This window comes from Conger conger, chromosome 14 (assembly GCF_963514075.1).
Source record: "Conger conger chromosome 14, fConCon1.1, whole genome shotgun sequence".
Taxonomy (NCBI): domain Eukaryota; kingdom Metazoa; phylum Chordata; class Actinopteri; order Anguilliformes; family Congridae; genus Conger; species Conger conger.
The window spans coordinates 13,925,058-13,946,331 of NC_083773.1; the positions used below are offsets into that span (position 1 = coordinate 13,925,058).

At 39.2% G+C, this 21,274-nt stretch overlaps 1 protein-coding gene across 4 annotated transcripts in view; it reads left to right on the forward strand.

Annotated features, from left to right (window-relative positions):
* The window catches only part of fhit (fragile histidine triad diadenosine triphosphatase), a 249,524-nt gene that overhangs the window by 192,543 nt on the left and 35,707 nt on the right, over nucleotides 1-21,274 (forward strand). For all 4 annotated transcript variants that reach the window (XM_061219527.1, XM_061219529.1, XM_061219525.1 and 1 more), the window contains exons 3-5: nucleotides 3,918-4,063; nucleotides 6,387-6,416; nucleotides 16,483-16,551. In XM_061219527.1, the coding sequence (XP_061075511.1) occupies nucleotides 3,918-4,063; nucleotides 6,387-6,416; nucleotides 16,483-16,551 (245 nt within the window). The remainder of the gene's footprint in view (nucleotides 1-3,917; nucleotides 4,064-6,386; nucleotides 6,417-16,482; nucleotides 16,552-21,274) is intronic.

Sequence of the window (21,274 nt, forward strand, 5' to 3'; positions counted from 1 at the left end):
CCCCCACTCTCCATTATTAGCACTTAAGGATGGATGTCATGTTCTCCAAGTTTGTAAATGTTGTGCTGCATAAGATTTTGGGAAAGGGCTAAGGCACAAAGCTAACTGTAAATATAATGTCTGTGTTAGTGAAGAGGGGAGGAGTGGAGTGTGCTGGGGCATACTGCCACTACTGCTGGTCGGAGTTTGTACTTGACTGCTTTTAGCTTACCTGCCAGTGTGTTTATTAATATTACACAAATAATTAATACTCATGGTACCAGAAGAAAAGCTAGGACCATTGACAAAGGCAAAGGCTATATTTTTCTTTGCACCAGTTTGTGAAAAATGTTTAAGAATGTCTGTCTCACCGCATTATGTTTTATGTTATTTTTAAGGTCAGTCTGAATATGAATATGGCTTAGTGATATGAATATCAGTTTGTCCCATTTACAGTAATTCATTTGCTTATGATAATAAGTCAAGGCTGGCAAAGTGAATTGTGGAACATGCTTATCTCCAGGGATGATAAAATTGCTGGTTTGCATTGACTCTTCAATGAAGTGGAAAATCTTATCTGAATCAGTTGCCAATTTCCAATTCAAATAGACTTATCTGTCTCATCAGGTCTATTGATATTCTGATAATCTTTCTTCTTACCCCCCCCCCTTCTCCCTCTCTCTCTCTCCATCTCTCTATCACTACTATGTCTGTCTCTCTCCCTGTCTTTCTCTCCAATGCATATGTGGTTAAAGTGCAGATGGTCAGCTTTAATTTCAGGGTATTTGCTTCCATATCCGGTGAGGAATTACAGCCCTTTGTATACATAGTCCTCCAGTTTTAGGGGAGCATCACCAGATTCATAGGTATCCATGGTGATCCACTGTTGATGCACAGAACTAGTTATATAGCAGATAGCTATCATTCATCATTCAGGGCTTGCCCTCCTCACAAACACTAATTTAACCACTGACTGACTTGAAATGTATCTTAGCAGCCTGTCTGCTCATATTTGATTCATTCACATATTTCTGGCATGTTTTTTTTCTTATACTATATAGTGTAGACAGTGTTTTCACTGTCTTCCTCAGAAATATTTGCTCTGACAAGAGATACTTTAAAACTCCTCCAAAGGAAGACCTATTTAGACTTTGACATCACAAAATAAATGTTTTTGTGTAAAACGTCAACCTTTTTTCTCTTTTTTTCCACAAGCCTAACAAACTATACACAATTGGAAATGTAATGTCATTAGCTAAAATGCCTTTCAGTTGTCACTTTGATAACATGCCTGTAGCCAGTTCTTTGAGGAGCTGAAGTTATACAGAATTTTCTTGAACACGGATGGGGGTAATGCGTTTTCTCTGCAACAGCATTATCAGTCAAATGAGGTTGTACTTGGGCTCAATGTGTTCTAGAGAGCCTAAACAAAACATAGATAATAGAATTTCTATGTACAAGTGCTTTTGTAGAAGTATACAATGGCGAAACTGACAACAATGCCCTGGGCCGGTGAGACTTAAAGGTTAACTACCAACATAAGTGAATTTGAACATCAAAAAACAAAATGCAGTTATTGTGATTGAATATGTGAAGATATATACAGTATATGATTTTGTTACATTGTTTATTGGGTTATATAGAGAAAAATAGCAACTTACATTTAATGCTATTGTTCATGCGGTCCTTGCGCTTCACAACACTCCTTTGTCTGAAATCAAGGTAGAACATCATGAATAAAGTATCATAATTACTCAAACACTTATGCTTAATTGCCTTTTGCGAGAACAAAGCTTAGCAGGGAGGGACTTAACAAATGCATGATGAAATACTTTATTTGGAACTCACCTTGAAGTGCCTGTGCTAAAACATAGCTTTTATTTACTTTGCTGAAGGTTTTTTTTTTTATCTGACCCGAACATGCAAAGTCTGTTTCATCAGTTCATTAGTTTTATAATATTTAAAAATATCAATACAGGCTCACAAATTATGTGTTCACGCTACTGTTCATAAATGGACTCTATTGTCAAATGTTTGTTTGATTTTGATGACTTTACACCTTCACCGTCATCACCTTGATCAATTAACTTAACCTTCATCTTCACTTGCTGTCATATTTATCACATTGTACTTTTACAGCTTTTAGTTAGTTTCCTGTTTATGCAACCCTGACCCTAACCTGACCACTGTAGATGAGTATAAGTGTTAATTACTGTGCACTGTGGATGAGGAGAGCTGTGGGGTGTATGTGTGCCTTTTTCTGTTAAACTGTATCTGAGGAGGGTTGTGCACTGCGACTGCACACTTTGAAAAGCTGTTCTCTATGATCTGAGCACAAGGAAAGGCACATCTGAGCATTTTCATTCCCAAAAAAATCAATGAAGGGTATTAAAAATGACTAAAATAATTTAACCTGGAAAATTGACTCATATTTGTTCTCTGTGCCAATAGCTTTCCTCAGGAATGAGACCCCTCCCCTCTTCTCCCCCTCTCACTTAATCTTGCTCCCGCTCTTCAAATAGAAGATAACTGGAAGCCTGTCCATGTGAATGTATCTTCATTTCCATTTTATCTTCATAAACCCCAGAGTGGGGGCAAAAAGTGAGAAAGCAATGAGAGCTACAATGGAACCGTCTCATGTCCAAGCAAATGAAGCATCCATTTTGTGGAGTTCAGTATATTTTCAGTTAATTCTGGCCTTGCCAGTCTTTTCTGTGCCTGCCAAACTGTGGTCTGACAATCTGCAGAATGAGGCCTGTTGGCTGTGTGAGGTCAACACCACACAAAATGTGCTCAGAGCAGACTGAGTGCTGCTGATCAAAGCTGCTACAGACAGATTGGCTGTACTGTGGCATAAGCTTCAGCCTGGCCAGACTGGCTGCATGTCTCCAACAATCCAAGCAATTGCAACTGTTATAATCAATGTCATCAAAATTCAGTTCCAATTTCATTTTAAATGCTAATATACACTCTGTGAGGACTTTATTTGGTAGACCTGTACACCAGCTTGTTAATGCAAATCTTTAATCAGTCAATCATGTGGCAGCAACTAAATGTATAAAAGTGTGCAGACATGGTCAAGAGGTTCAGCTGTTTTTCAGACCAAATGTCAGAATGGGGAAGAAATGTGACTTAAGTGACTTTGACTATGGAATGATTGTTGGTGCCAGACAAGGTGCTTTGATTTTCTCAGAAACTGCTGATATCCTGGGATTTCCATGTGCAACAGTCTCTAGAGTTTGCAGAGTTTGTGCGGAAAACAAAACACATCCAGTGGGCAGCAGTTCTGCAGGCAGAAATGCATATTTAATGAGAGACATCAGAGGAGAAGAGCCAGACTGGTCAGAGCTGACAGGAAGGTAATGCAAATAACCATGCATTACAACTGTGGTATGCAGAAGAGCATCTCTGAACACACAATGCATCAAACCTCAAAGTGGATAGGCTACAACAGCAGGAGACTTAACAAGACTAAAACATAAGTGTAATAAATACCTAATAACGTGCTTGAGTGTATGTGCTGAATAATGCAACCACATTTTTGAATGAGCTTGAATGAGCATGGCTAGGTGTGCTTCTCATTCATTTGAGAAGTTGGCTAATCAACTGGCTAACAGCTGCGAATGTATTACTGGAGTCTATCCCACACCGCACCAAACCCGAGGATCCCAATTTTGAGGACATTTTACATTCACCTCTATAATCTGACATGTTAGACCCCCCTGCTATACTCTTACTGGCTCTTAGAGTTGTACTTATCCTTCTCTGTCATATGTACTGTATTTTATTTAACCAGTTTGTGCTGGATCAGAGTGGCTCCTATGTGCACAGTACTGCAGTTCGGTCTATTGTACTCTATATTCTATTGTGTTTTCTTCATGGGTTTTGCGCTCTCCTGTGGCCTCCTGGGTCTTTTCCTTTACAAGCCGCTCTTTCAGATGTGCTGGTGTGTCCTCTCCGCGTTGTCGAACGCTTCCGTGACCTGCATCCGGAGGAGGTGGCCGACTTATTCAAGACGACGCAGAGAGTGGCAGATGTTGTGGAGACTCAGTTCCAGGGCTCCTCCCTGACCATCGCTATCCAGGTATACACTACAGCGTGCACGAGGCTGGTGCATACAGGCCGAGACTCTGCCATACTATCTTACTGCTGTAAATGTATTGTATTGCGCTCTTTGATATTCTTTTGAATTGTGTGATTCATGTCTGAAGAATTTTTGATTCCTTCAACCACTCAGTTGTCCACTCAACCCCTGCCACCATTATGAGGAGTGCTAGAAATAATAAGTGGATAATAAAAGTTAGAAATGAGATTGTAAGTGAAGTTTAAATTGAGGTGTTAAGCTGGAAGTTGACACAAGCATTTTTACTTAGTTTAGTTTGAAAGATCTTGCAAATATCATGATTGTGTAGTGGGTGGGTGTCTTGCGTTTGTCAGTTTATTCTGTTCTTTTTTCTGGGGTATTCAGAAAATATAGAAATACTTGCTGCTACAGTTGACTTAGCCAATGAGAAGTGTATTCACTTCTCATGTCAGGCGTCCTTTTTGGCCAGCAAGCCTAATGGATAGTATGAGCTGTTATAAAATAGAGAAATTTATGCAAACCACATTTTGAAAGTTTTGTTAATTAATTGAACTCTTCTGAAGTCATTATTTTGATTCTGATTATTCTGATGCCATAACAATAGTACTGGATAGTGGTAGTAATGAGTTTTATTGCAACAAAATCCCAAAATATAGAAGATGAAAGATTTAAAAAATGTAAGTATGGCCATTGTTAATTTCTATCATTAGAATTACAATATGAATATTAATTCAAATGTAGAAAGGGATGTTATGAATGCTAAGCGCAATATAAACCATGTGAATATTTTTTCACCGCTTCTGAAATGTGACTTTTTAAAAAGCATTTTCATAGCTTTGCCTGTAAAGAATGTGTTTTCATATAATTGTGCATTTGATTATGCATTATTTATTTATTTATTTATTTATTCATGAATGTGTGCTTTCAAGACATGACCTTACAGTGATAATAATTTATTCTTTATATTTATTCAGCCTTTTTCTGGATCAAGAGGGTATTCTTGCCCACTTTTATGATTTAAATGTTTTTATTTGAAAAATTTTTGTTGATAATTTGTGCAGGGCGGGTGAGTGCTGGTGTAACATTTCACATGTTTATGAGCTTTGAATATGATAATAAGCCAAGGCCTGCCCTACTGAGATTTAACAGAAGAACACCACCTGCTGGAATAATGCAGAAACTGTGCTGGAGTGACTTACAGTGCAGCAGTCCTTAGCCTGCCCTTGTAAATGTGCTGATATATTGCATAACGCCTATATAACTCCCAAATGACATCCTCATTATAGTAATGCAGGCCTACATGCAGTAATCTAACACATTTACTCAGGAAAAAGGCTCATCTGCATTTTTGTATAATTTTATTTTTATATCTGGATCTGACTTTCGGTTGAACTTGACTTCTTTTGATAACTGCCCAAAGCCATAACACAGTCAGAAATGCTGCCTGCTGTACTGCCGTGTATGCACATTGCACTGTACTGTATCTATCATGCAGCACTGAAAGTGAAATAAAATATAAAAATACACGGGACAGCAGATTCCTCCTCTTTGATTCCTCTACTATGTGGGCCTGAGTATGTTCCATGAAGAGTTAATTTAGGCAGAATATATTTTCCTTTCCATAGGCAAAGAAAGTATCCTGATTGGTTACATAGTTTATGCATTTAAGGAATATTTGTTGTTTTATATATACACAGTGCCCTACAAAGTATGGCAAGGGTAGAATGAAACTTTTAATTGTTGCTATATACTTTAGGCATTTAGATTCAAGATCAAATGATGCATATGAGACAAAAATACCAACAATCATCTTTTATTTCATGGTAGTTACATATGCTTGTTTTGCCATTTTACAGAAACAGATGTTTTTGTGTTGAGTCCCCCAATTATCTGCTATGCAAAAGCAAGTTGACGGATGACTGACAAGTGTTACACTTGCTCAGGTGTTTATGTTTGCATGGATTGTTACATTTTTATGGACAGATGAGACCAAACTATCAATATTTTTATGGACGGATGTTTTACGAAAGAAATGGCAAGCCATTGTGTGGAAAAGGGACAAAATAACCACACATTACACCAATATGCAGAAGAGCATTTCTGAACACACAATGCATCAAAACTCTAAGTGGATAGGCTACAGCCGTAGAAGTCTAAAAAACAAGTCCAAAAAATACCTAATAAAGTGCTCAGGGAGTATATATATGTTTCAAGGAAAACTGTGGGAGGACTGTGATTCATCTGAAATTAAAATTATACTGAATTATTAACAGAATATTCCTGAATTCCCAACAGTCTCTAATTATGTGCTTTTGCCCACCAGGATGGCCCTGAAGCTGGACAGACTGTGAAGGTGAGCACTTAATAATGCACTTCTTTTGAATATATTATGAAATCCCTGTGACAGTTATATCATATTAAATAATAATTGTATTTCATTTGCAGGTCCCAAACTCTTGGAGCGTATTAATTATTTACATGCTGGGGCAGTCTTTAAATGCTCCCTGTCTTTGAGGGGACAGTTTGAGTGGCATTATTCTGGAAGCGTGGGGACCGGGTGGGGGCTAGGTGGAGCGTCTCCCTGGGCTCTGAGCCATGAACCCTGTCATAAATTCAAACACTCATCTCATTTTGTTAGCCTGCAAAACTTTAGTTTAGTTTGAGCAAAACTAGGTTAAAGTAGTGGAATATTTATGTTGTGATGTTGTACCATTCTCAGAACACATAGATAAAACTTCATTAAAGGACATTGTGTAGCAATTGACCGATCCTAAACTTGGCCCTTTGTCATTGAAGGTCAAAGCACAGTTTGGTAGTCTAGAACTACAATATAAGCCTATATATGCTCATCAGCTAACATCAGCTACTCAGGTGGTTACCCTTAATAGGTAGGCTAATTATAATTAAAAAAGAGTGTGCATTCTGAGTTCTGAGTGCTCACAGTCACATGCTGCAAGGAATGTTTTATATTTTAAACAGAATTTAAACAAACAGGGCATCAATCTTCACATATTCTATGAGCGCAAAACAATGAGCTATTTGACTGTTTCATAAATTAAAGATTCAACAATTCAGCATTAATGTTGAGGAGCTGTAAATCCACCTTCATAATAAACAAAATACTCAAATGAGTTTGAAGGAAAAATATCCCCAAAGAAAATTGTTCAAATTGACAGCTCATATAATTCATAGAATACATCTGCTATATTGATTTCTTCACTGCATACTTTATTTATTGAATTTACAATGTCCACACAATGTAATAATTTGCACTGAAATATTAAAAATATAATACAGATGCCATGCGAGCTCTGGCTATTATGAACCATGGCATATCACTGAAGAATGCTAATTGCTTTAATTTTAAAATGTTGCTATGAAAATTATAGGAATAGAAGAACTCATCATGCTTGTTATAAGTGTTTGAAATATGCAAGTTGTCACCCACTAGATGTTTAATAAATAAAAATGCAAATGCGCAATGAAAAAAATGCAGTGTCAATTATGGAAGGGCAGGCTTGAAGGCTGTGCACAGCTGCAACTCGCAATTAAGCAAGGGTATTTTTCTATCTTAACAAACACAAAGATATGGATCAAGTTTCAAGGTCATTAGAGAAGTGTATAATTTGCAGCTGTCATTTATAATAAGCAGTTCATAACCTCTCCTTGCTTTTCCCTTGGAGCTGCTGTACTGTATTCCTACTGCACACCTCAAATTAGTCACAAAGCATCAAACTTCTCTTGCAAAACAATGGACGGTGATCCAGCGCGTAGGTTCAGAGTTGTTGTACGCTTATCCGTTTCGAAGCACTTTGGTCTTTCTCGGATAAGCTTGTTCGTGTTAGTCTTGTTGGAATCCTCAGTGTCTTCACTGGAGGAGGTCTCTGAATGAGTGTGCATATCCCTTCTTCAAATGCCTCCCTCCCACACAAATGTTTAATCACTGAAAACCACATTAAATTCAAAAGGCTTTCATTACACTGACGGGGCACGACACGGGCAAACTCAGAAGTGTCCTGCGCTATTTACCATGAATGCCTAAAGCATGTTAGATTTATACTTTGTCTTCTCAGTGGGATATCTGTCTTCATGCAAATTAAGGAGCTCTTAAAATGGCACTGTCAATGAAGACAGTAAATGTTACTGCTTTTATTATTTCACTCTCAAAGACTCATGGGAGGATCACAGCACTTTTGATTTCTTATCGCTAGCAGAGTTTGTGATAGATGCTAATTACATTCTTCCTGACAAATGCCAAATCTGCATCTGTTACAAAACAGACTCGTAAGGTGGAGTGCCTGGAGGAGGCCAGCAAGCCAACGCTGTCTGTCACATCCTATTTTGTGGGAGTTTATAACATAAAGGTTATCTTTTAAAAATATTTCAAACACTGCTGAACCACAGGTGAATCTGTGCCAACCTATTCTTCTTATATAATGTCAATGCATGGATCCAATTTTATTGAGTCAAAAGTGTTTTTATGAATGCAGCTAGCTTTTTTTTGCTGTCAATTAATTCGTATTTTAAATGTAAGATTTTGTCTTTCTATAGCCACATTAATCATACAACTTGTCAAACTGTGTCCTTGAAGAGCTTATTTTTGGGTTAATTTCTCAAATGTTTCAAAATGCTATGTCAAATCTGCAGCAGTTTCCTAAACCATGGCGAATGACTCCACCTGCGGTTCCTTAAGTTATTTTAACTGCGTTGCCTGCCATTGAGTTTGCTTCCATATATGCCTTTTTGCAAATGGGGAAACAAAGCAACGCTATATTATAGTTAGCTGTCACACAATGGAGGATTTTTGAAGCTCTTGAATTAACTTGTTTTTGCCTTGTGATTTTTTCTCGCTTTTTCATGTTCATTAGCTTCTCACAGCATGTGAGGAACATCAGTCCTCTCCAGCCGAGAATAACAGCCTTGCAGTCATTCCATTAAATGAATGCCAGGGTTTTGTCTCTGTGTGAGGAAACACTTTAAATGCTCTTTCTCTACTCAGCTTTCTTAAAGCTTTTTTTTATTCATCTCCTCCGTATTTGCTTCCTGTTTTCCTCTCTTGCTTATGAACAATGCTGCTGGCTCTAATGGGCTCTACGGGACTAGAGTCCCCTGTCTGCACTCGGCCCATCCGCCTGTCCAATCCTCCCTGTGGCTCGGCTGCCATTTTTGCCCATCCACGTTTTTAGATTAGCGGTGTAATAACTAACATGAATAATAAATGCCTGCGACGTCCTTAGTGGAGAACATTCCGGAGCCTGATCTGTTCTCCTCTCAGGCGTGTCCCTCACGGAGACAAACGGCCATGGTCTTGTTCCAGCTTTGCACCATTCTTTCCCATTCTGTCAATTTCATCCTGCCGTTTTGTGGGTGAGCATTTCATGTGGGATATTATTTTGTTGGGTCACAAAAAGATGGCAAGATGAAATTTCATTTCTGGTTCAGCAACGCCCTGAACTGATCGATATGAGCGTTTGTGCTCTGCACATTCATATTAATCTGTGGGAACGAGCCTATCAGTAAGAGGAAGAGTTAAGAGGAAAAAGAAAACATAACAAACTAATTTTAAACACGGTGTTTTTCTAAATGAGGAGTCCTTCATGAAAAGAGATGCAGCATGCAGCGTACCTGCTACAGATCTGCGCATCTTACATTCATCACCCAAATTACTGCGATCAGGTGATTGAATGAGTCCACAGCAGTCTACTGCAGCAGGTTCACTTCTGTGATTTCAGGATGTCGGTCCTCCCTAAGATAGATGTAGAATCTGAGAATGTGATACAGTATCAGTTCATGAAAAAACTAACCAAAAAAAACATAGAATGTGTATGCCTATTTAGTTGTATTATCTTGTTTGGTAGAGGTGTGACAATGCTTGATGTTTATTTAGAGGTCATGGTCAATGTCACAGTCCGATGTTGCAGCGATGTGTGGCTGCCGTGATATTCACACACAAGTGGCCAATTATTTGATTGGCTATAGAGATTTTCATCAGTGTTATTACATCAGATTTTGATTTGATCTAATCTGATTTGATTTGAATTGAACGTGGTATGACTGGACGTGCTGTTCGGTGATGAGAAAATAGACCCGGAGGTGGACTGCCGCAACCCTCTCTTAATCCACCGGTTCACAAACGCTGCATTGGGGGAATGAGTTGAACGGTGCTGCTTGATTTGGTAGTGCACAGGAGGGGGTGTCTGATCATAATGAACCTCGCTATGCTGAATGATTTGGGTTGTATATTCTTACACCGAGGGGCCAGGTATAAAAAATGGCAGCACCATAGCTAGGGAGAAGGCTAGCGGAGAAAAACAGAGAAAGAGAGAGAGAAAGAGAGACAGATTGATTATAAGAGGGTGCAAGAGGTGATAATAATGGCATTTTGGAAACCCAGAATAAGACCCTGGAATCAGACATGGGCAACAACATGATTCCAGACGAGGGCAGAGACGGAGCTTAAAGGTAGGTGTGTAGCAATGGCCGTGATGACATGACGTTAGACTCACCTTAAAGTGATCTCAAAGGTCAGCGGTGTAGCGCATTATAATTCTGTGTGAGTGGTCTGTAGCAGTTGTTATATTTTGCTTCAGACCTTTCTCATCAGTGTGACAGTGCGATGATGGTGCTGTACCCCTCAGCTGGCTGACCCTTCACTCACAGCACATTCTAGACTTATGCACAAGACAAATTAAGGTCTGAAATGACCTCAGGCAGCCTGGGAAGGTCAGGGAAGGATGACTTACCATTTAAACTACTAAACAAGCCGGTGAGGCAAAATACAGTCCCAGTTCTGGCTAGATACAGACAAAAGCCCTCGAAATGTAAACAAACGCTATCATTTACTTTATTCCTAAGGTTGTGTATTTGTATGAATTGGAATCAATTTACTTGAAAAGTACAAAAATGAGGGAATATGTAGGATATAAATAGTATATGACAAAGAAAAGGCAGATCATATAGGAAGCATTGATTGCTCTTGTCTTCTCTGTTTTGTGTTTCGGAACTAAGCTAGTTGTCGCACTCAAAAATGTGTTCTGACATAAATCATGACAGGACAGGAATGCGTGGACAGTCAAAATCACACTTTTTTGCAAAAATGTCATTTTGATTTGCAGGTCATGCTTTAAAAGTCTAATTTCAGAAAAGAGCGAAACAATTCACAGCAAGTAAAATCCAAACTCTTAAGTTCAGAGAGGCCAGTAAGACTTATTCATCACTGCTTTTGGAGGATGTTATGGGGCTCCCAAACTACTCTTGTCATTCTTGACATTTTCTCAATGTACTTCACCAATAATAAATCTTACCCCCAAAGTACATACACTCAGTAAGCACTTTATTAGATAATTATGAGACTTATGTAAGATTGTCTAGACTTATTAAGTCGTCTGCTGCTGTAGCCTATCCATTTAGAGGTTTGACACATTGTGTGTGGTTATTTCCGTTACTGTCACCTTCCTGTCAGCTTCATCCAGTCTGGCCCTTCTCCACTGACCTCTCTCATCAACGATGAATCAACTTTTTTTTTTCCACCATTCTCTGCAAACCCTAGAGACTGTTGTGCATAAAAATCCAAGGAGATCAGCAGTTTCGGAACTACTCAAACCACCCTGTCTGGCCCCAACAATAATTACGCAGTAAAGGAATGTAGATCACATTTCTTCAACATTCTGACATTTGGTCTGAAAAAGAGCTGAACCTCTTGACCACATCTGCATGCTTTTATGCATTTAGTTGCTGCCACATGATTGGCTGATTATATATTAGCATTAACAAGCTACTATACAGGTCTACCTAATAAAGTGATCACTGAGTGTATACCAGTCTGAGTTGACCAGAGCGGTTGTAAATGTTTTTGCAAAAAAGAAAAAAGCAAAAAAAAAGCATTGGCAGCATTTACTGGCTGCATTTTGAGGAGACAATCCAGTGCATATGCTACTGTAGGAGGATGAAGTGTCCAATCAAAACATAAAGCAAGATGAATCTATGTGTAAATTGTTTTCCTATTTTAAGTGGCTGATTTGCAGAGGATGCAAAGCAGGATGGGATGGATCATTCTCCCACTAATTAGCAGCTCCAATGTTTTGCTGTGTTTCTTACCCACCCCCCCACCCCCTCCCCCAAACCCTGTCTTAATGGGAACACAGCTGTTCGTGACAAAATGCATTTGTTTGCCTGTCTTACTAGATTTACCCTAAACAATATAAATAGCAGTATAATCACTTCACTCATTTGTTTCCAGTCAGGAACTAATTAATAGACATCTGTTTTAATTAGGTTTGGGAAAAAAAACTTTATGATTTGTATATCCCTGCTAGTGGTACCCTACCATACTTTTCTTAAAGGGCAAATAATGTAACAATGCATGCTATAGTGGAGACAGTGAACAACTATAAGATTAAATAAACCCGGACTAGTAAACATCTAAAGGTTGATCTTAACTGATATGCAGGACGGTAGAATCACTGGCCATTGTCTGACACAAACTGAAGAGCCACCTCTTCGTCTCCTTCTTAATCCAAGCACTTTGCTTCTTATTAAGTTATGTTTTAACAGCGTGTTTTATGGTCGTAGATGTTAGTGATGTGAATCATTAGATTGATATTTTGTGTTATGGTACCACCTAAGTGTAGCATAGGTTAACTTGCATGAAATTCATGTTTGACTTATATTCAAATTTTAGAAGCCATTTTTGCTATTAATAGGCCATGGATTAGTGCATTACAGGAGATGTTTTAGTATCAGAAGAGTGCCGTGGTCTTTGCATGTTTACAGGTTGCACAGTGGAGACTCAAGGGGCAAAATAGGCTCTTCTAAATTTGGGAGAAAAATATTCATCAGTTGTTTATATCTCTAAAATGTATTTTGAATATGGGAAATAAGTGTAAAATAACCAAAAAGATCAATATGTTGGAATTGTGGACAAAGATAAGGTTTTATTCGGCCAAACAGTATATTATATTCACCGGTGATTGGGCCAAATTTTGTTTACATTTTAACTTTATCTAGAAATATACTGTCAATACTGAAGAGGGAGCTTCAGTTCTTGGTAGGTCTGATTTGAATGTCAATTGCAGTTTTCACTATAGGGATTGTTAGATTTACTGTTCTTGCATATCACCACATGCCGCAGAAAGGAAGATGGTGCAGCCTTCTTAGCACCGGTTGCCTGGATAAGTTTGGTTGCAGCCTCTCTGTGTTTGCTCCCTTTGGTAATGTTGCTGTCTGTACAACAATAGCAATTATCAGAAGGTTCTGCATGATTCTGTTTTCTGTTTATCTACCACGCAAGTTAATAACCTTGAATTCTTTGGAAAAATGTTTTATGTTCTTCCTCAGTGCTGTGGCTTCTGGTATTGGTTTGTGAGCAGAGAGTATTTTATACTATGGTGTACTGTGACACAAATCGGCTGATTTTTAATCACCCCAGAGTGCCATAAGGGTAGAGAGTCATATTGCAGGATGGCAGTAGTCACTGTTACGTTCAGACAAATATTTGTCATGCCATTCTAAAATTTCAACCATGGTCTATATTATAACGACTGTATTGAGTGTCGAAGGCACTGTGTCATTTTGACTATGTCCGTTCCAGAGTCAATACACAATGTGATGCTTATTGTAGCTATTTTTACCATAGTTCTTATTTTAACTACCCAGGTAACTGTTATTTATTCATTGTTATCTCAGTGACTAAAATCAATGGCATCCATGTTAAATCTCTAGTGCTGTTGATTCAATCACCCTCAACAGCAGCAACCATTTTTGTGTCAGAGGGTTGACATCCTTGCAAAATTTCAAATGTGCTCCTCCTTATAGTGTGATTAAACATAATGGAAACTTGCCAGTGGGACTAATAGTCTACTGGTTTACCGTACGTTTCTGGTAATTAAGTGTGTTAGTAAGTGCTTGGTTGGTATCTAGCGGGCCTTAAGTACCAAGCTTTAAATGTAATCTTGATGAATAGTGTGCAGCATTTTTGGCTTTTTTTCTCAAGGTATGACAATGCAGGCATTATGCAAATTAGGTCATTAAACAGAGAATGTATTGTCAAAAAGAATGGGCTTCTAAACATGTTATGCTGTTTGTAATGTTTTTGAGTACTTGTTTGCACAGACTGTTCTGTTTATCATAGAGCAGTCAGTTGAAAAATAAAATCTGATTAAAAGTTGACCATTAGGTTGTTTTGCCAAAATATGCACAATGTACAGACCACAGTCATGGATTTTCTTCTCTTTACTTTGTTAAAAATAAAAAAGTAGTCTATAGAGAGTGTAGAGTACTGTGCTGAAAGAACAGCATTATTACGTGTTTAAATTCAGGAATGAAAACAATGGTTTGTGGGCTGTTGATTTGCTTGTGCTATAGTAGTATACATATATTCTCTTCTCTTAATGACCCCCTTTAAATGTTATTTCTACACACCATGGCATGTCATTCAACAGATTTAATAAAACACCCACCTCTGTATTCCTAATACGTTTGAGGTTTTCATCACACTACATTCATCAATTGATGAGATATGCCTGTTTGACAGCTGTTAGATGTAAACCCATATTGCAACTCTCCTATTGTCATTCACGTTATATTGAACAAATATAGTTGTAGTCTGCTTTTTGTCCTCAACAATGAACATTTTTAAAAGAATGCCAAGACATTGCGGATTCTCTTCAAATCAGAAAATCAAAGCATTCAAAGAGGCAAGGACACTTACTTTTGTCAATTTCCAGAAGGGAAACAAAGATGGAGGAGATTGAATTATTTATTTTTTTCACAAAAAATTAAGGATATATGAATACATCATGACAGTACAATGGAAGAAAGATTCTTCTTTGTTGAAGGATTTTTCACTATGAATGGCATTGACAGTGCGGTCCTTCATTGCCATTGTCTCTACTTGTTGGAACAGAATGATTTGTTGTATTCCCACTGCATCACCGGTGTGGGTTACAATAGTTGGCTGTAACTTAGTGAGATTTTCTTTCAGTGAAACGGTGTCAGAGGTATATGAGGTTCTTCCCCCCATGAATCCATTAAACACTCGTGTTACATTTCATTGTTCTTTTGACATCTCTTCAAAGAATGAACATGACATCCCGCCTGAATAATAATAATAATAAAACAAAACTGCATATATAAAATATTTACTGGAGAAACATAAATGTATCGCTCTTGAACTCATTAAATGTTAGTCTGCCCATACTGGGGATAAAGCCATTTGCTTTGGTCTTGTATCATCAAGGGAGCATGTCATTTAAAATGTTTGCAATTAGTGAACAGTAGGGTTGACCCTCCTGGTTTTTAGTTTTTATAAAGCAATGCTTCATTAGTGAGCTTCAGAATAAACACAGATGTTCATGTGTTTTCCCAGCTGGCTTTTGTGTAGGTCTTACAAGTACATTTCGTGGAGGAGTCATCTCTATACTTACTTGTTGCTGCAATCTTGTCAAGAAATCAGAAGAGATTCTATTCAGTATCGCTATAGAATATGGCATTTGTATTGTATTGTTGTATTTTCATGTTGGCATACTGTCCACAAAATACAATCATAAGAATTTCCAACATTGCTTTGTTATCATTGTTTATTACAGAGCATGTTGTCAGGACATCAATTTAAATGAGTTCTGCAGCTGGCAGAAATGTATTCATGAAACATGAATACATTAAATGAGGTCCTTATCCCAGGCTTTGCCCGAGTGCATTGTAAAAGACAGTCTGCCAATATCAACATTTAAACATTTAATAACTGGTGGTGTGCATTTTACAAAACCTACAGTTTGTAAAAACCTTAAATGTTTGTTTAATTTTTTTCTCACCCCACTGTGGGATTCCCAGTTAGTGCTTTACTGTGTTAATGACCAGTCTGGGATATGAAGCAGAGCACAAGCCTCACTCTGAAGCATTCGAGCTGCTGGTTCTTCTAGAACCTTCTGACACTGCTGTCCAGTCGAGCTGCATGGGCATTGTGTGGTGGAGGCGCGCAGCTCATGTACACTTGGTGGAAGACTGCGCTCACCCAGACGAGTGACAGGGTTGGGTGTTGCTATGAGATGTGGCCAGTCCCACTGACTCACACCTTCTCTCCCTGGATAACACTGTAGTATGTTGTGCTGGTTTCCCCTCGGCGTGGTCTTCCCTTCGCCTGCTGTCCCCCGTACGGATGGTGCGCTAGGTGACCGTGCCTAGAAGCGGCCCTGCCTTTGCACCGCCGTACGGGTCTGCCGGACTTGACACCAGACTGTGTGGTCTCTGCTGTATGACTGAGCCACCTTGCAGTCCCTCAGGATGTTTCAGTGTTGCTTGCTTGCAGTAAATTAAATTAAGGTAGTCCCCTTTTTGCTGTTTTAGGGAAGCCAAATGCCTGTTGTATGTGTTTATATGTGAACTACGGCAGCCTTGTTTTAATGAAGGGCTTTTTCTTTCAGCATGTTCATGTTCATGTCCTCCCGAGAAGGGCTGGGGACTTTGAGAGAAATGACAGCATTTACGATGAGGTAAGTTTTTTTATATACTGAATATACTGTATTTCTATAAAAATGAATCTTTTGTCAAAGAGAAATATAAACAATGTGAAACCGACAATAAGTTGTTGTTGTTCGTTGTTGTTGTTTTTGTTGAGTTGTTGTTCTACCAAACATTAGAATTGCACTATAGTTTTCACAGTTACCGAGAATGGTGTGGTGAATGGTGCAGTAAACACAAAATATCCAGTGATCGGCAGTTCCGTGGGTGAAAACACCTTGTTAATGAGAGAGGCCAGAGGAGAATGGGCTTATTCAAGCTAACAGAAAGCCACAGATGCTCAAATAACTACAGTGCTGTGCAGCAGGGCATTTCTGAATGCACAATGTATCAAACCTTAAAGTGGATGGGTTACAGCAGCAGAAGACCATGCTGAGTTCCCCTCCTGACAGCTACGAACGAGAAGGTGAGGCTTCAGTGGGCATGTGATCACCAAAACAAGATGACATGAAGATTGGATACATTCACAAGAATTTGGTGTAAACACTGAATCCATGGATCCATCCTGCCCTGTGTCAACAGGGCAGGCTGCTACTGGAGGTGTAAAGGTGTGGGGAGTGCATTCTTGGCACGTTAAGCCCCTTAATAGTGATTGAGCATCATTTACACACATAGCTAAGCATTGTTGCTCACTATGCGCATCCCTTTATGGCCACAGTGTACCCTTTTGCAAATGGATACTTCCAGCAGAATAATGTCCCATGTGACAAAACATGCATCATGTTATGCTGGCTCCACACACATTAGGGTGATTCCAGGTTACTCTAATGACCTGCAGTGCACAGTCCCCAGATCTCAATCCAGTAGAGCGCCTTTGGGATGAAGTGGAATAGGAAGCTTTGCCGGAGGGATATGTGGCCCAATATCTGCAGGAACTGTGCTGATGCTATTGAGTCAGCATGAACAGAATCCCTTAGGAATGATTCTGCACCTTGTTAAGTCTATGCTGCAAAGACATCTGGCTGTTCTGGAGGTACTCTTAGTACTCCATACCCAAACTTGGAGAATAGGGTATTTGAGAATGGGCCATATCTCCAGTGCCATATTTTGTAATTTAACCAATCGTAAGCGCAAGTTTTGCTTAATAGTCTTTATTGTAGGCTTTGCCTAAAACTAATGCATGCAGAGTAGTGTTGTTTTTTCTTATGTGTATACTTCATTATTAAAACTTATTTTTCTAAATTGAATTTGTTGTTTAATCTCCCTAACATGTTGTCCCTAATGGGTTATTCCAATTGTTGGCACAATGAAGTGATGTGAAACTTAATGAAACGGATTGAGACCACTGGTGAAGGGCAAGGGGGTGCTGGAGGTTTAGCTGCCCTTGGGCCCACACGGTTTGTGTTGATAGGGGCGGCCTGTAGCGTAGTGGTTAAGGTAAATGACTGGGACATACAAGGTCGGGGGTTCTAATCCCGTTGGGCCCTTGAGCAAGGCCCTTAACCCTGCATTGCTCCAGGGGAGGATTGTCTCCTGCTTAGTCTAATCAACTGTACGTCGCTCTGGATAAGAGCGTCTGCCAAATAATGTAATGTAATGTAATGTAGAATCTATGCTCAGTGAGCACTTTATTAGGTTTTAAACATTATTTTTTTTTACTTAATTCTTCTGCTGCTGTAGCCTATCCACTTGACGCATTGTGTGTTCAGAGATGCTCTTCTGCATACTACTGTGGTATTTACATTACTGTCACCTTCCTGCCAGCTTCGACCAATCTGGCCTTCTCCTCTGACCACTCTCATTAACAATGCTCACTGGGTGTTTTTTGTTTTTTGCACCATTCTCTGCAAACTCTAGAGTCTGTTGTGTGTGAAAATCCCAGGAGATCAGCAGTTTCTGAGATATTTGAGATATAAAAGTTAGATATTTTCTGAATCAGCTCTGATGGAAAGCCCTGGTGGTGCTTGACCGCTAGTGAGGATGCTAAGCAATCTGTACTTACAGTATCCATGTAAATTAGATCAGGTAATCAAGCATTTTGCTGCATGCACTATATCAATGTGCCACCGTGCCAATTGTGTTGGTTTTATTATGTGGCTGCCTGTAATGCCATTTGTTCTGATTATATTAATAGGCCGCCATTCCAGTTGTTCTGGTTATGTTATTGGGCTGCTGCGCCAATTGTCCTATTCATATTGCTGATAAAATGTACTGTCTGTTTGTAAAAGTCAATTACAAAATGCTTTGAGAACTGACCATGGTGCTGAACAGTGCAGTTATTTCCCCACGGTAATACTGAAGGCTACATTCAAAGGTTTATAGTTGCTAATTAGGTTGTGTTGGGTGCGTGAGCATTGCTATGCTGTGTGTCTGTATGTGGTTGGGGGAGGGGAGGGCGCAGCGGCCTGCTTGTATGTTTTGCTCTCAGGCTCAGCGCGACCATCTTCCGATTGTGGTTGAGACCAATGATCACGTTAAAGGGATGTTTCACGCCTCTCTGGTTTTCTGCACACCAACCACCACAGTTCTATTATTTGCCGTTGGCAGCCTAAGGTTGGCTATGTTGCAACAACAGTGGAGGATGGAAAATGGCCACAGTTGTTAAAATGCATCACACCATCATCCTACTTTTGATTATATTATTTTCAGTTGTTCTGTGACATTATGACCCCATAAATCAGTTGGCTTTATAGAAGAAATATTCTGGTCAAAGTTAATTTGGACTAGTCTGATGATCTCATCCAAGGAATGGGAAGCTTGCTTATATTTCTCTAAAGTGCCTGGGGAAAAGGAGTCCTTATCTACATCAATGCTGCACAAGCAAAATATAAATAGGTTTAATTTTAATTTGCATGTGATCATACAGAATACTGTGAAGGCAGCACTGCCATTAATATTCTTTCTGTGATTAATGGCGAATGATGTACATTTCTGAGGTATTTTTGATATTAATAATCATCAATTTCTCCCCACATGCATTATACCTTAAGTCTTTCATAACCTGAACTAAAAACATTTGTTTTCTTATAATAAAAACAATGACTCCCAAGCTTGTTTTTTATGTGTAATAATCATAAAATGTGTAATAAACATACATTGTATTTATGTAGGATATTTCTCAAAACACATTACTGTTTTATCATTTTGGAACCAGTCTCTGCTCCTTGCTGTAAATGCAATGAGATCTTTAATGGCCATAGGGTGTCAGGACTTTGATTTACCATCCCATCGGAAGGACACCACCCCCTACAGTTCAATGTTCCCATCGTGGCACTGTAGAGTTGTTTTCATTCTTTGTCCGAAAGGGAACACTTCCCCTATTGACCTACAAGAACCACCCGGGAGGTCTCATATCCAAGTATTAAACAAGCCCATCTGCATTTGGCTTCAGCTTTCAGGCAGAGGAGAACTAGCGATCGGCTGCAGGAGTAAATCCTACTGGACGGGCAGTGGAGAATTTTCTCCTCCACTCTCGAAGCACAAGTGGCATGAGCGCTAAGCTAATTACCTGGGCGCTTCACTGTTCCGCTATCTCAGTCATTACACTGCCTTCCAGGGATCCAAGGGACATGACACCACGATGTGGCAGCTGGAGAAGTGTCAAAGCTAGGCGTTTGTCTTAAGCGTGGAATGGCTCTCTGGAGCGGTTTTAGCTGTCAGTTTATTTAGATGTAGCTGCACATGGCTGTCTGCTCATAGCACGGAAGTAGAAAGAGCCTGTCTTTCCTCTGACAGCACGTTACATGAGATATAGTCTTCAGCATTCCATTGTTTTTTTTTTGTTTGTTTTTTTTGTATGCCAGGCAGCATTTCCAGTTTATTCCATAACAACTGCTAATAAAAATAGTCAGTTGTTTTTTTCTCTACGTTTATTTCTTCTTCTTCTTCTTTGACTCCCTCTTCTCTCTTTAACCAGAATTGCTAATAATAGTGTTAATAGATATAGGGGTCATTGCTGTTTTTTTGCCAGTTTTATATACATATTGTTTCATCAAAAACATTTAATAATTTTTCATCCACCTGTATGATAATGGACTATATGCAAATAGTTTTGCAGTATGCATGCATCTTCAGCAAGGTTTGTTTTTACAAAAGTTGGCCTGTCTGAGCTGAGATCTGTGAGATGTGATTGATTTCTCCTGTGCTTTTTGGAGAGTTTAACATATAAATTGCAATTGTCGCGACCGCATGTCGCAAAGCACTTTCATGAAAGCAACTCAATATCACTAAATATACAAAAGACTTTGCACTTCCCCCTCACAGGCTCTGGGCAAAAGTAATAAACTAAAACCAAGGCAAATAAATCAAAACCAGACGGTAACTTTTGAGCGGTTTGTTCTCCAGCTCCATGTACACAGCGCTCTCTCTCTCAGGTGGTGGTTCCCCGGTCTCTTAAAAGAAGCACACTTTTTAAATCCCGCACTCATTTGTAAGGCAATCCAGATGTGTGCCTGCTTAACCAGTAGGCACGGTCCTCGGATTGCCCTGCTTCCTTCCCGCAAACCGAGCCCAGCTGCCACAGGTGTGTTTATTGAGTAGTACCCTTTTCTACTGACCAAAGTGTGTTCATTCTCAGCTGGTGCCCTGATGGGAATTTGCTTAATGTCAATTGCACCAAGGACTTTTGGAGACCAAACAGTGCTTACAAATTTCAGTTGATGCCTGTGCTCGGGCTCGGGAAACTGAATACAATCAATATTTACACTGCTTAGAGCTTTGCAGACTCATCTGAAAGCTGGGGCTTTGCTTATGCCA